Raw genomic sequence first — 14,874 nt, forward strand, 5'->3', positions numbered from 1 at the left:
AAGCTCGCATAAGAAGATTACGTCTCGGTCAAAAGTGTTTGACGTGTGTGATAGAAACTATTTGAAGACGTCACATTATGACGTAAGAGGGTTAGACGTCACGCAAAGGAATTACTGAAAGTCTCGGTCATTGTTATTGTGAGCGGGCCGAGACTAATTGGCAGATCCAGGGTCTCGCTTTCTTGCACAGTTTCACCTATGCTTACTGTGTGTGTGTGTGTGTGTGTGTGTGTGTGTGTGTGTGTGTGTGTGTGTGTGTGTGTGTGTGTGTGTGTGTGTGTGTGTGTGTGTGTGTGTGTGTGTGTATGTGTGTGTATGTGTGACGGAGTGATTGAGTTTGTGTTACTGTTTGTCGATTTCTTACGTGAGCCTTGATGGCTTCGCCTCTTGTTTCTTTTACTTTTTAAGCTCTATAGTTGAGAAAACTGGAAAAAAGGTGGGATACAGTCATAAAGAACGCAAACCGAAGGGTCTTCAAAATCAGGGAGGGGGTGGGGGGGGAGGAGTAGAGTTTAGATGGTCCTATTATGTTTCAAATCATGTCCCCCTCACCCTCCATGGGGTTTCTTGAAATAAAATTTGACTTGACTTGACTATTAATTGTTGTTGTTGTTGTTGTTGCTGTTATTTTGTTGTTGTTGTTGTTGTTGTTGTTGTTGTTGTTGTTGTTGTTGTTGTTGTTTGTTTGTATGTTTGTTTTATACCTTTTAGATTGCTTTGAAAAAATAGTCTTTCAAATAAGGATTTTTTTTGTGTGCAATTGAACTTGAAATGGTCTCTGGGAAAACCAAGATTAAAAGAGAAAACATGACACAGATAAATTTGGCGTGCAGCCATGTCTTGCAATATCACTGAATACGAAAACCATATATTGTAGTTGTGTTCCTTCACTTGAATAGTTGTAAGGGCGGCTGCAACTTTTCATGCGGAAAACGCAAAGCACAACCTGTGTAGATTAGATACATTTATTTTCGGACGAACATGTTCGAAAAGGTTCAAAGCACCTTTTTAGATTTAAGGCCTTAGATCTTGCACAAAAGCATAAATGCGACCGCTTGCTGCATCACACTGTCATTGATAAACTGATATGTTTATTTCTCAATAATTGCATAACCATAGCTCTAACAAAGACCGACAGTGGGTCGTTAAAATCAATAATGGCTTTTATCAATACACTTTTTTTGTTTTACATAAAAATTATCTCAAATGAACCCAGCACGTTTTTTGAGTTTTGAATCGAAGAAAGAAACAAGTCGCGTAAGGCGAAATAACAACATTTAGTCAAGCTGTCGAACTCACAGAATGAAACTGAACGCACTGCTTTTTTCACCAAGACCACATACTCGTAGTTTCGTCAGTCCACCGCTCGTGGCAAAGGCAGTGAAATCGACAAGCCATGCAGAATAGTGCGGTAGTGGTCGCGCTAAGCAGGATAACACGCTTTTCTGTATGTTTATTCTTTTTAGCTTACTGCGTTTGTTTTTAATCCAAACATATCATATTTATATGTTTTTGGAATCTGGGACCGACAAGGAATAAGATGAAATTATTTTTAAATCGATTTCGGACAATTATTTTTATCATAGTTTTCATATTTTTAATTTTCAGAGCTTGTTTTTAATCCAGATATAACATATGTATATGTTTTTGGAATCAGAAAATGATGAAGGATAAGATGGAATTGTTTTTGGATCGTTTAATAAAAAAATAATTTTAACAGTTTTCTTCATCATTTTCTGATTCCAAAAACATATAAATCTGTTATATTTGGATTAAAAACAAGCTCTGAAAATTAAAAAAATTAAAAATTATGATCAAAATTAAATTTTTATAAATCAATTTAAAAACACTTTAATCTTATTCCTTGTCGGTTCCTGATTCCAAAAACATATAGATATGATATGTTTGGATTGAAAACACGCTCAGAAAGTTAAAACGAAGAGAGGTACAGTAAAGCGTGCTATGAAGCACAGCGCAACCGCTACCGCGCCAAACAGGCTCGTCACTTTCACTGCCTTTTGCACTAGTGGCGGACTACGTTCAGTTTCATTCTGTGAGTTCCACAGCTTGACTAAATGTAGTAATTTCGCCTTACGCGACTTGTCTGTACCTCTCTTCGTTTTAACTTTCTGAGCGTGTTTTTAATCCAAACATATCATATCTATATGTTTTTGGAATCAGGAACCGACAAGGAATAAGATGAAATTGTTTTTAAATCGATTTCCAAAATTTTATTTTGATCATAATTGTTATAATTTTTGATTTTCAGAGCTTGTTTTTAATCCAAATATAACATATTTATATGTTTTTGGAATCAGAAAATGATGGAGAATAAGATGAACGTAAATTTGGATCGTTTTATAAAAAAATTCTTTTTTTTTTTTTACAATTTTCAGATTTTTAATGACCAAAGTCATTAATTAATTTTTAAGCCACCAAGCTGAAATGCAATACCGAAGTCCGGCCTTCGTCAAAGATTGCTTGGCCAAAATTTCAATCGATTTGATTGAAAAATGAGGGTGTGACAGTGCCGCCTCAACTTTTACAAAAAGCCGGATATGACGTCATCAAAGACATTTATCGAAAGAAATAAAAATATTATCCGGGGATATCATTCCCAGAAACTTTCATGTCAAATTTCATAAAGATCGGTCCAGTAGTTTAGTCTGAATCGCTATACACACACACACACACGCACAGACAGACACACCCGTCGCAATATAACCTTCGTGGTTGAAAACGACGTTAAACACCAAATAAAGAAAGAAAGAAAGAAAGACAGACACACACACACACACACACACACACGCACACACACACTCACACATACACACATACACCATGACCCTCGTCTCGATTCCCCCTCTATGTTAAAACATTTAGTCAAAACTTGACTAAATGTAACAAGTCGCGTAAGGCGAAAATACAACATTTAGTCAAGCTCAGTCGAACTCACAGAATGAAACTGAACGCATTGCATTTTTTCCGCAAGACCTGTCCACCGCTCGTGGCAAAGGCAGTGACATTAACAATCCAGAAAAGCGCGGTAGCGGTTGCGCTGAGGAGGATAGCACGCTTTTCTATATCTCTATTCTTTTTAACTTTCTGAACGTGTTTTTAATCCAAACATATCATATCTATATGTTTTTGGAATCAGGAACGGACAAGGATTAAGATGAAATTGCTTTTAAATCGATTTCGGAAATTAAATTTTAATCATAGTATTTATATTTTTAATTTTCAGAGCTTGTTTTTAATCCAAATATAACATACTTATATGTTTTTAGAATCAGAAAATAATGAAGAATACGATAAATGTAATTTTGGATCATTTTATAAAAAATAATCTTAATTACAATTTTCAGATTTTTAATGACCAAAGTAATTAATTAATTTTTAAGCCTTCAAGCTGAAATGCAATACCAAAGTCCAGCCTTCGTCGACGATTGCTTGGCCAAAATTTCAATCAATTTGATTGAAAAATGAGGGTGTGACAGTGCCGCCTCAATTTTTACAAAATACCGGATATGACGTCATCAAAGACGTTTATAAAAATAAAATATAAAACGTCCGGGGATATCATACCTAGGAACTCTCATGTAAAATTTCATAAAGATCGGTCCAGTAGTTTACTTTGAATCGCTCTACACACACGCACGCACAGACACACACACACACACACACACACACACACACACACACACACACACACACACACACACACACACACACACACACACACACACACACACACACACACACACACACACACACACAGACATATACACCACGAAACTCGTCTCGATTCCCCCCTCTATGTTAAAACATTTAGTCAAAAGGAAGAGAGAAAGAAAAACAACAACAAATACATATCATGGCATCACACTACTGTAAAGTGTGGAATGACATGTTATAACATACCAACAATCAACAGGCTCAATGCTTTATGTGCAGATGTTTTGTGAATGACTTTCTGAAAAAGACACCAGTGGCTATAATTCATTTGGAAAAAAAACATGACCTACTCTGCACAGGAAGCAATCAGATTTTTGGCACGTGCTCAACTGGGATTTCTTTTCTTTTTTTTACCTGATTAGAAATTGTTGCCCCACTCGCCACTTTCATCTGTGTTGCTGCTACTAAAGCGTGGCCAGACCTATATGGCCAATATCCCCTGGAAAGGAAAAACCCCAATTCAATTTGTTTTCTCTTCTGTGTTTCTGTAGTTACACAGCTGTGTTACTCAAAACTCAAGGAAACGGCTCCGCTGTCCTCTTAAGACAGCTGACGGGCTGCATAAGTCACAGCATGATTCACAGATTTGCATAGTACAGATATGTTTAAAACTGCGGTGTAAAGGCACAGCTCTTCTCGTGCAATGCAAACAATGCGGCTCATCATCTCACATTTGGCCATGCGTTCACATTGGACAAAACCACCCCTCCACTTGGACACATACCAACAATCTACTCAATTGATCAAACAAGGTTTAAGCTCCTACTGCCCTCCTACCTGAACTTAAGTTCCCCATTCTGATATATTATTTTGGCAAGTTATTTTAATATTTTCCTTTGGCTAAATTAAGATTCTGTTTTCATGAATTTTTTTGATAATTTTTTTTATTGATTTTTTTGGTTTAACTTATTCAGCCACAAATATAAACATATTCTACATACATAAAAAAAAGCAAATAAGCCTATATAAGATGAAGCATGAGATAAAGAGAGAGAGAGAGAGAGAGAGAGAGAGAGAGAGAGAGAGAGAGAGAGAGAGAGAGAGAGAGAGAGAGAGAGAGCGAGAGCGAGAGAGAGAGAGAACGTCATAGAAAGAGAGAGAGAGAGAGAGATTCGGATTCGGATGGTTTATTCACATAGGCCATTGCCCCTAGTGAAGGGGTGTGAACAAAAGCAATAGCATTGAATCATTTTTACATTCAGTAGACTCAAAACAGTGCATATTTTTCTCAAAAGTGAATAACAGATACATCAGTGCAAACATCTACATACGAAATTACGATAACAGTGTTTCTCGTATCTTAAATGCTTTATACAAATACAAACATAAATCACGTACAGTTTTTTCATGTGTTGAAGCTAAAAGAAGGCTGAGTCGAAAAGCACTTGGTTGTCTGTAATATTTCAGTGGGATGAATTTTTCTCTCAATTTATGGAAGTATGGACAGACAAGAACAAAATGGACTTCATTTTCCAGTTTATCTTTACAAAAGGGACACATGTAATTATTAACATCATAAACTGTTTTGTAACGACGAGTGTGAACGGCAATTTCAGAGATCCCTAACCTAAACCTTATCATCATGAATCTTAAATGTCTGTGAATGTAACTCTTGGATTATGTGGATGTATACTCAGAATTCTTCGCAGGTTCGTGCCTTCATTAGCGGTGAGTCACCAATATTCGTCCCGTCTTGTGTTTCTATTGTGTTCAGGACAGGTAGTCCTTTTTGTGTTGTTGACCCACTTTGGGGAATGTTCTTCAAACATCTTTGCTCTCTCTCTCGTGTTCTTCTTTCGCACTGTGCACAGGAGGTCTTTGTCAGGACTGCTTTGTACTCGTTCGGCACTGGATTTTTTTGTAACTTTGTGAAGAGGTTGAGAAGTGCACGTGAATTATTTGGGATGATGTATTTATGTCAATGTGTATTATTGTGTGCACAATATGTAGAGATGACATGTGATGACATTAAATTTTGCACTGACTACTCTAGACATTCGGCTGTGTTCATTATGCAACTGTTTCATGATTTGCATGTGGTATTGTTGTACATTGTGTACCGCCATACAGAGCTATTATATTTACTTGGTGAAACAAACAAAAACTTACAGTGATGGCAACCAACTCATTTCAGATCTGCACCTTTAATTGTAATGGTCTAGGTGACCACAAAAAAAGAAAAGATGTGTTTGACTATTTACGTAAACAAAAATGCAACTTGTATTTACTACAAGAAACACACTGGAAGGCAGATAATGAAAACTTTATTCGTTCGTGCTGGGGGTACAATTGTTTTGTTGCAGGCAATGAGACAAACAAGAATGGTGTGGCAATTTTGTTAACCAATACTTTTGAATACAAGGTGTACACTGTAAACAAAGATCCAGCAGGGTGTTATGTGTTGTTGGATATAGATTTTTTTGGAAAACGTGTAAACTTAGCTAATATTTATGGTTCGAGTGATGGCGATAAACCAGATTTTTTTCTTCCAGATAGAACAGATGGGAAATGAGTATATTATAATTGGGGGGGACTGGAATGTAACTCTTAATCCAAAGGTTGATGCTGGAAACTACAGAAGTGAAGTTAATCGCACCAAAAGTAGAAAGACTATCTTGGAAATTGTTGATAACTTTGATTTGATTGATGTATGGCGCGAAATTTTTCCAGATAAAAAAATGTACACTTGGAGAAGATTTAATTCTTTTCAGAAGAGTCGCCTAGATTACATTTTGATTTCTGATGCCTTGCTGTCTGATGTGAATGATGTAAAGATTATTCCTGGTTATCGCTCTGACCACTCTATTGTTATTGTTGGTTTTAAGACAGAGGACGCTGGCAAGAAAAATAGGCAGTATTGGAAATTTAATAACTCCCTTTTGAGAGACAGAACTTATGTGGATGTTATTAAACAGCTTATTTTTGATGTAAAAAAACAGTATGTGGTGCCAGTATACAACTTTGATAATATCAATGAAGTGTCTAATGGTTGTATTGACTTTGTTATTAATGATCAGTTGTTTTTTGAAACTTTGTTGTTGGAAATTCGTAGAGAAACCATCTCATATCTCCTGCTACAAGAAAAAAGAAGAAAATAGAGAAGAAGAAAAGTTAGTGAATGAAATAACAGAAATTGAATCAAAATTAAGGCTTGATCAAGATCTTGTGTTGTTACTGGAAGATAAGCGTTCTAGGTTAATGGAATTACGTGAGAAAAAGTTGCAGGGTATGATGGTGCGTTCACGAATCCAGTGGATTCACCAGGGGGAGAAGCCAAGTAGATATTTTTGTAATCTGGAAAATAGAAACTTTGTGTCAAAACGCATGTGTTTTTTGGAAAAAGATGATGGTGCCGTTGTTTTTGATGATAAAGAAATTGTTAAGGAAACTAAACTTTTCTATGAAAAGCTTTATAGTAAGCATGATGTAACAGATGTTAATATTGATACCTGTGTTCATAATGCCACTAAACTAAATGATGAAGAAAAAGATATGTTGGAAGGTAGCATTAGTTACAGTGAAGCCCATACAGCACTGCGTGCTATGAATAATAATAAGAGTCCTGGCAGCGATGGCTTCACCATCGAGTTCTTTAAATTTTTCTTTGGTGACATTGGAGCCTTTTTAGTTCGTTCTTTAAATTTTGGATTTGAAACTGGAAACTTGCCAGTGACGCAACGTCAAGGAATTATTACTTGTTTGCCAAAAGAAGGAAACCAAAGCAGTTTATTAAAAATTGGAGACCAATCACATTGCTAAATACAGTTTATAAAATAGCTTCAGCATGTATTGCTAACAGGATTAAAGGCGTACTGCGCAAACTAATTCACACAGACCAAAGAGGATTTATGAAGGGGAGATACATAGGAGAAAATATCCGGTTGTTATATGATATCCTTTTGTATACACAATATGAACAGATTCCGGGTCAAATCCTTCTAGTCGACTTTGAGAAAGCTTTCGACAGTATTTCTTGGAAATTTATAGATAGGGTTTTAGACTTTGTAAATTTGGGCCCCGACATAAAAAAAATGGGTACGAGCTTTTTACTCTGATATTGTGGCATGCGTCTCTGTAAATGGCTCTTATTCAGCCTGGTTCAGTATTTGCAGAGGAGTAAGACAAGGCGATCCTTTGTCACCTTATTTATATTTACTGTGCGCTGAGGTTTTATCAAACATGTTGCGTGAAAATGAGAAAGTAAAAGGTATACATGTGCGTGATTGTGAAATGTTAATGACTCAGTTTGCGGACGACACAGCTTTGTGTTTGGATGGAAGTGAAGAATCATTTACAGAAGCTGTGAGAATTTTGAATGTTTTTGCTAGTATGTCCGGATTAAAAATAAACTTAGAAAAAACACAGGTCATATGGATTGGGAGTAGGAGGAACAGGCAGATACGGTACTTGCGTGACATGAATTTTTGCTGGCAGACTCAGCCCCAGCCCCAGCTGGTGTGGTAAAATGGAATGGTATTTTTGATAACCTCAGCTGGAACAAGATCTGTGTGTGTGTGTGTGTGTGTGTGTGTGTGTGTGTGTGTGTGTGTGTGTGTGTGTGTGTGTGTGTGTGTGTTTGTGAGTGTAGAGCGATTCAGAGAAATCTTCTGGACCGATCTTCATGAAACTTGACATGAGAGATCCTGAGTATGGTATCTCCAGATATTCTTTTCATTTTCTTTGATAAATGTCTTTAATGACGTCATATCCGGCTTTTCGTGAAAGTTGAGGCGGCACTGTCACGCTCTCATTTTTCAATCAAATTGGTTGAAAGTTTGGTCAGGTAATCTTCGACAAAGGCCGGACTTTGGTATTGCATTTCAGCTTTGAGGCTTAAGAATTAATTAATGAGTTTGCTCATTAAAGTTGTCATTAAAATCGATTTTTCGCAAACAGATTTAAAATTGATTGCATCGTATTCTTCATTACATTCTGATTCTAAAAATATATAGATATGTCATGTTTACTCTTAAAATGTGATCACAATTAACGAAAATAGATTCATTAGTTTTACGATTAAAATTTAAAAATTCGATCCAAAAATTATTTCATCGTATTCTTTATCGTTTCCTGATTCCAAAATCATATAGATATGATAGGTTGTATTCAAAACAAGCTCATAAAGTTAATACGAATACAGAAAAGCGCACTTTCCTGCTTAGCACAATACGCTTGCGCGCTATTCTGGCGTGTCAATATCATTGCGTTTTGCACGTGGGAGGTGAGCGATTTCCTTCTCGCGGGGATTGACGAAGCTGTACTGTCTTGGTGAAAAAAATATAGTGCGTTCAGTTTCATTCCGTTAGTTCGACAGCTTGACTACAAATGTAGTAATTTCGCCTTACGCGACTTGTTGATGTATAGTCTATACCTTATCTGGTTCATATGTTACGACAAGTTGAAAATAACGAAATATCACTTACAACAGTGGGCGCGAATGAGTTGCGTTTCTTTCACCGGGTACTGTACTGCACAGCGAATGTCCATTGAACTTATTAAGGTTCTCAAAATGGCTCCTTACATAGTACGCCTTTAATTTTACCTCCTCGGTTTAACTTGAGATGCTCTTAAAGCGAAAAGACGTGACTCCGCACTTTCGTCTCAATTTGTTACAGACACATGAAGCAGGAGAGAGTGGGATTGGTTTTAAACACGAGGTTGCATGGTTAGAATAGACGATGTTCGGGAAAAAAACCTCTGTCACGTTCTTATGGATTACGGAAGAGTCGCCTTCCTAGTTTTTCTTGCTTTTGAATCGAAATACTGAGTCAAACTACACGTGACATTGCAGGTCAATCACTAGCGTACGGGGTTTCTCTGAACGTGGCGACGATCTGTGCCAGTGGAATCATGCGAACGACTGACATCCCAGTAAAGATAAGCTCCGTTCTGCGCTTTCTGCACTGTCCACTCAGTATAACACACACACACACACACACACACACACACACACACACACACACACACACACACACACACACACACACACACATACACATACACACACACACATACACATACACACACACACACATACACACGTACACACACACACACAAACACACACACACACATACACACACACACACATACACACACACACACACACACGCTAACACTAACAAACACACACTTACGCACACACACAATGAGATTTTAGTGAAATAATCTTCATCTGATTTCTCGTCTGAACATCCTTTTTAAACGGAATTGATACGGCAAATACATGGAAAGAAAGATTCGTATGGACACAGAACAGAGAACTTATTCCCCCATTATTCCTAATTTCTAAAAATAATAGTGCCAGCATCAATATCTGTCTGTACACGCAACACAAAAATGTGCCATCCTAATAACGAGACTGAAAAATAAGTACGAGGGACAAATACAAACCTGATCATCTTGGTTATTATATATATATATATACTATGATATACAAAATACCGGGACAAGGGTCTGTGCAGATCTCATGGATAGACACCAACACATATCGTGTGTCAAAATATGATCTCCATTTTTACATCTGTTTCTACAAAAGTACATGCTATGTCATTGCAAACACATAACGTGTAATTCTCAAACAGATCACTGAACAGGTGGAAGGAAAGATTGACAAGAATATGACAGTCGCGAGTTATAGCACCATGGCGCCAACATAGGTTTGTGGCAGCTAATTTAAATTGTACGACATCCTGTATTGTGACAGTCTCGGATTTCGCATAGTCTGATGGATTGTTTTGCAAATAGGTCACACATGTTTTAATTATATGTCGGGCAGAAGCCTTGAAGTTATGGACTTGATGCTATACGATCGCTGTGTCTGGCTGGAAAACGTACACATGAAAATAGTATGTGGCCATGTGTCGTGTAAGCAATAGATGTAACCTGGCCTGTTATGTGCTTGCTTGCAGTTTGTTTTGCTTTGGAAACCTGGTGGGATTGTTTTAATATTCCTCAACAAACTTTTGCTCTCTCTGCCTCTTTTCCTCTATCTGTCTGTCAGTCTGTCGGTCTGTATCCCCCTTTCTTTCTCTTTCACACAAACACACACACACGTACACACACACACATGCACACACACACACACACACGCACGGACGGACGGACGCACGCACGCACGCACACACACACACACACACACACACGCGCACGGACGGACGCACACACGCACGCACACACACACATACACACACACACACACACACACACACACACACACACACACACACACACAACGGTAACATGTACATCACGCCATGGCCTCAATGTCCATTTCATCCTACAAAGAAACGAGGAAACAGCAAAGAACACACTGACATACGCATACGTTGTCATAGATAGCGGAAAACAAAAAACTGTCGCCATGGAAACCATACCAAGAAATGCATCCATGAATGATAAGGCACTAATTTAGAAAAGTGTCTGATTAGAAAACTCACCGATGCGTGTCCGTACTGCACACCTCTCGTTAGATACACTGCTGGTATTGTCCCCTCCGACAGTTACCTCTGTGTACAACCTAGTACACACTGAAGCATCGTGTCACATGTCACCGCAGCGACGCCGGGCATCCTTGGGCGACTGGACACCTATGACCAACGCAACGACAGAGAGGTCTTGATCTTGATCTTGATGGTTACGCTGCTGGGTACCAGAAGACTGGCATAAATGCAGCGGGGGAGAGTGCGGCAGCCTAATGGTGGTGGACGGCTGCTAGCTTGGCTTTAAAGATGCCAATGCTTTTGGAGGTTACAATATTGTCCTCAAGTAGATTCCAGTCTTGTGCCGTCTTCACAAAAAAGGAGTTCCTAAACTGATCAGTGCGGCCTTGGGGCACTGAATAGGGTCTAGAATTGTTTCTTGAATACTGTGAGACGATGTTGGATGTGTGATGGTCAGAGTGTCTCACTGGCCTGATTTTACGGCCTTGCTTCTGCTCAGTTAAGAACTGGTGTGATGGTAGTGCCGGTACCAGCCCCTCAACCACCCTATAGAAGAACGTCAGACGGAGTTGTTGACGTCGCTGTTGCAGAGGTTGGAGTCCAGTTTTCTCTAGGAGTCTGGTGACGCTGCCGGGGGTCGACGACCTGAAGTCGCCTGTGATAAACCTCAAGGCTTTACGTTGTACGCGTTCGATGCAGTCAATGTCTTTCTTCAGGTAGGGGTCCCAGACAACCGCCCCATACTCCAGGAGGGGACGCACAAGGGAGAGGTAGGCCTGCTGACGGCAACGAGGCGGGCAGCGTTGGAGGTTGCGGCGGAGAAAGCCAAGGGTGCAGTTTGCTTTTTTAGTGATAGAAGAAATGTGGGGGATCCATTTCATGTCGTCTGAGAGGCGAATGCCAAGGTAGGGAGTGGATCTAACGTTTTGGAGGATGCTGTTGTCCAGTTGGTAATAGAAGTCAGAGGATTTGTTTATACTGAGGATATAGCATTTAGAGGCGTTGAAGCGCATGCCCCAGGTAACCGCCCACTCTTCGAGGTGTCTGAGGTCTTGTTGCAGGGATTGGTGATCCGTGAAGGAGTTTATTTCCCTATAGAGCAGGCAGTCGTCGGCGAACAAGCGGACGTGGGACGATACGGAGGCTGTCAGGTCGTTAATATGGACAAGGAAGAGTAGTGGGCCGAGCATCGTCCCCTGCGGGACGCCAGAGTCTACTCAACTGTAGTTGATTCGGATGAAGTACCCTCGAGTACAACTTTCAGTTTCATGGAGCGCTTAGTGAGGAAGGACGTGAGCCAGTTGAGTAGGGGGCCGTTTATGCCATAACAGAAAAGTGTGTGGAGAAGGTGGGGGTGGGGAACAGTGTCGAACGCTTTAGAAAAATCAAGCACATCGACATCTACTTGTTTTCTTTGGTCGAAGGTGGTCAAGAGGTCATGGGTTGTGGTGAGAAGTTGGGTTTCACATGAGAATCCAGAACGGAAACCATGGTTTAGATGCGTGAGGATGTTATGCGAGTCGAGATGTGTGAAGATGTGGCGGCATATAATATGTTCTAAGAGTTTGCAAGGGATGGAAGTGAGGGAGATGGGACGGTAGTTCGCGGGGAGGTGGCGATCACCCTTTTTGAATACACAGGAGATGTTGGCCTGGAGCCAGTCGGAAGGGAGAGAACCACTATTCAGGGATCTCTGGAAGATTGCACGGAGAGCAGGTGCAATCTGGTCGGCGCAGGTCTTTAGGACCAGGTTGGGTATGCTGTCGGGGCCTGGGACTTTGGCGGGGTTGAGGTCACGTAGCAGTTTAGCTACTCCAGCTGTGGTCTCTTCAATCTGCTCTATGGGGCTGACAGCGGGGGGGGGGGGGGGGGGGGGGTGGGGGTGGGAGAGGGGGGGGTGAAGTCATCACTCTTTGTGAATACTGATTTGTACTGGTTGAGGAGAAGTTTTGCTTTCCCTACGCTATCGTTTACAAGTTTGCCCTTGTGTTTTAAGGGGGAAACGCCGGTGTTGTCCTGTCGGCGGGACTTAATGAAGTTCCAAAAGGGTTTTGTGTTATTGCTGGACAAGCCTGCTTGGATCTTATCGTTTATGTAGCTCCACTCAGCGCGACGCATAGCGCGTTTACAGATTTTTGGGAAGTTTCTATACTCCGTCCAGATCTTGCTATGCTTGGCTCGCTTGAAGAGTCGTTGTTTCCTGCGGAGCATCCGCTTAAGGGATGCACTAAGCCAGGGGAGTGAGGAACGGTTCTTAGCGATGGTGGAAGGGATGTAGCTATCGACAGAGGCCAAGAGAGACGATTTAAAAAGGGTCCAAAGATCTTCGGCGTTGGTGCCGTTGTTGTACTTGTTGACAATGGTGGTCGCTGCAGACTCAAGGTCACTCTTCAGTTGGTCCCACCTGGCGTCCTTGAACTTGTAGAACTTACGCTTGGTAGGGGGGGCGATGTGGGGCTTTACATCAAAGTTCGAGACTACAATATCGTGATCAGCAAGGCCTGGAATTAGGCTAGTGGTCTTTAGGAGGGAGGGGTTTGATGTGAATACAAGGTCCAAGACGCTGGGGCCCCGTGTGGGTTTTGTCTGGGTTTGGGTCAGGAGCTCAGCACAGGTGACATCTGCAAGGGACTGTTGGACCGCTCTATCGCTGGCACCGGGGGGGACGGTATCACCTTACAGAAGTCGTGACTCAAACTGACGGAACTTTAGCACTTTCTTCCCAGGAATGTGAGTGTGCGTGCGTTTGTGGGGGTGGGGGGGGGTAGAGGGTCACATGTCATTGCAGCGACATCCTTGGGTGTTTGCAGGTCTATGACCATCGCATCGACCGCCCTGATATGGCCCTTCGTGGTCGGCTGGGCGTTAAGCAAACAAACAAACAAACAAACAAACCATCGCATCGACAGGGAGAAGACGTGACTCAAAGTGATTGAGCGGGAAAGGGGGAGTGACATCCTTGGGCCTGTGACCAACGTAACGGCGGAGTGACATCATACTTGTTGTACAGAAGTCGTGCCTGATGGATCTTCTGCGCTTTCTTTGCTGGATAGTGAGTAGGGACGGGGGGGGGGGGGGGGGGGAGTGGGGTTTGGGGGAGGGGGGTGAAAGAGGGATGGGAGTGTCATATGTCACTGCAGTGACATCCTTGGGCGTTTGCAGGCCTGTGACCAGCGCAACGACAGGGTGGTGGTGTCACTGAAGAGAGGTCGTGACTCAAACTGACGGAACTTCTGCGCGTTCTTCGCTGGGGAAGGGGAAGGGGAAAGGGAAGGGAGTGGAGCGGGAAGGGGGATTGTCACGTGTCACTGTATCTACATCCTTGGGCGTGTGCATGCCTATGACCAACGCGAAGGCGGAGTGGTATCACTTTACGTAAGTCGTGACTCAAACTTACGAATCTTTTCCGCTTTTTTCGTTGTATGTTTGCGTGTTGGGACGCGGTGGGGGGGGGGGGGGTTGAGGGGTGTGCGTTGTCACATGTCACTGCGCTGAAAATCTTGAGCAAGCGCAGGTCTGTGACTGACGCAACGACGGAGTCAGTGGTAGGCCTATCACCTTAGATAAGTCATGACTCCAACTAATGGATCATCAGTCTGCGCTTTCGTCTCTAGAATGTGTTTGGGGGGGGGGGGGAGGAGGATTGGGAGTGTCACATGTCACTGCAGCTATATACTTGCGCGAGTGCACGCCTGTG

The 14,874-nt window shown here is 41.3% G+C and overlaps 2 protein-coding genes across 4 annotated transcripts in view; both read right to left on the reverse strand.

Moving 5' to 3' along the window:
• The window catches only part of LOC138975851 (probable methyltransferase-like protein 24), a gene marked incomplete at its 3' end in the record, with an annotated part of 63,042 nt that extends 50,732 nt beyond the window's left edge, over positions 1-12,310 (reverse strand). The window contains 2 exon segments of one of the 3 annotated variants that reach the window (XM_070348618.1): positions 4,090-4,174; positions 11,175-12,310. 3 annotated transcript variants of the gene reach the window in all.
• LOC138977180 (uncharacterized) lies at positions 10,985-14,171 on the reverse strand. The gene is made up of 4 exons (XM_070350088.1): positions 14,073-14,171; positions 13,101-13,763; positions 11,645-12,373; positions 10,985-11,014 (listed from the first exon to the last, which is right to left on the reverse strand). The coding sequence occupies exons 1-4, from the start codon at positions 14,169-14,171 to the stop codon at positions 10,985-10,987; spliced, it is 1,521 nt and encodes a 506-aa protein (XP_070206189.1).
• Positions 14,172-14,874: the final 703 nt, after the last annotated feature.

This window comes from Littorina saxatilis, linkage group LG9 (genome assembly GCF_037325665.1).
Source record: "Littorina saxatilis isolate snail1 linkage group LG9, US_GU_Lsax_2.0, whole genome shotgun sequence".
NCBI lineage: Eukaryota > Metazoa > Mollusca > Gastropoda > Littorinimorpha > Littorinidae > Littorina > Littorina saxatilis.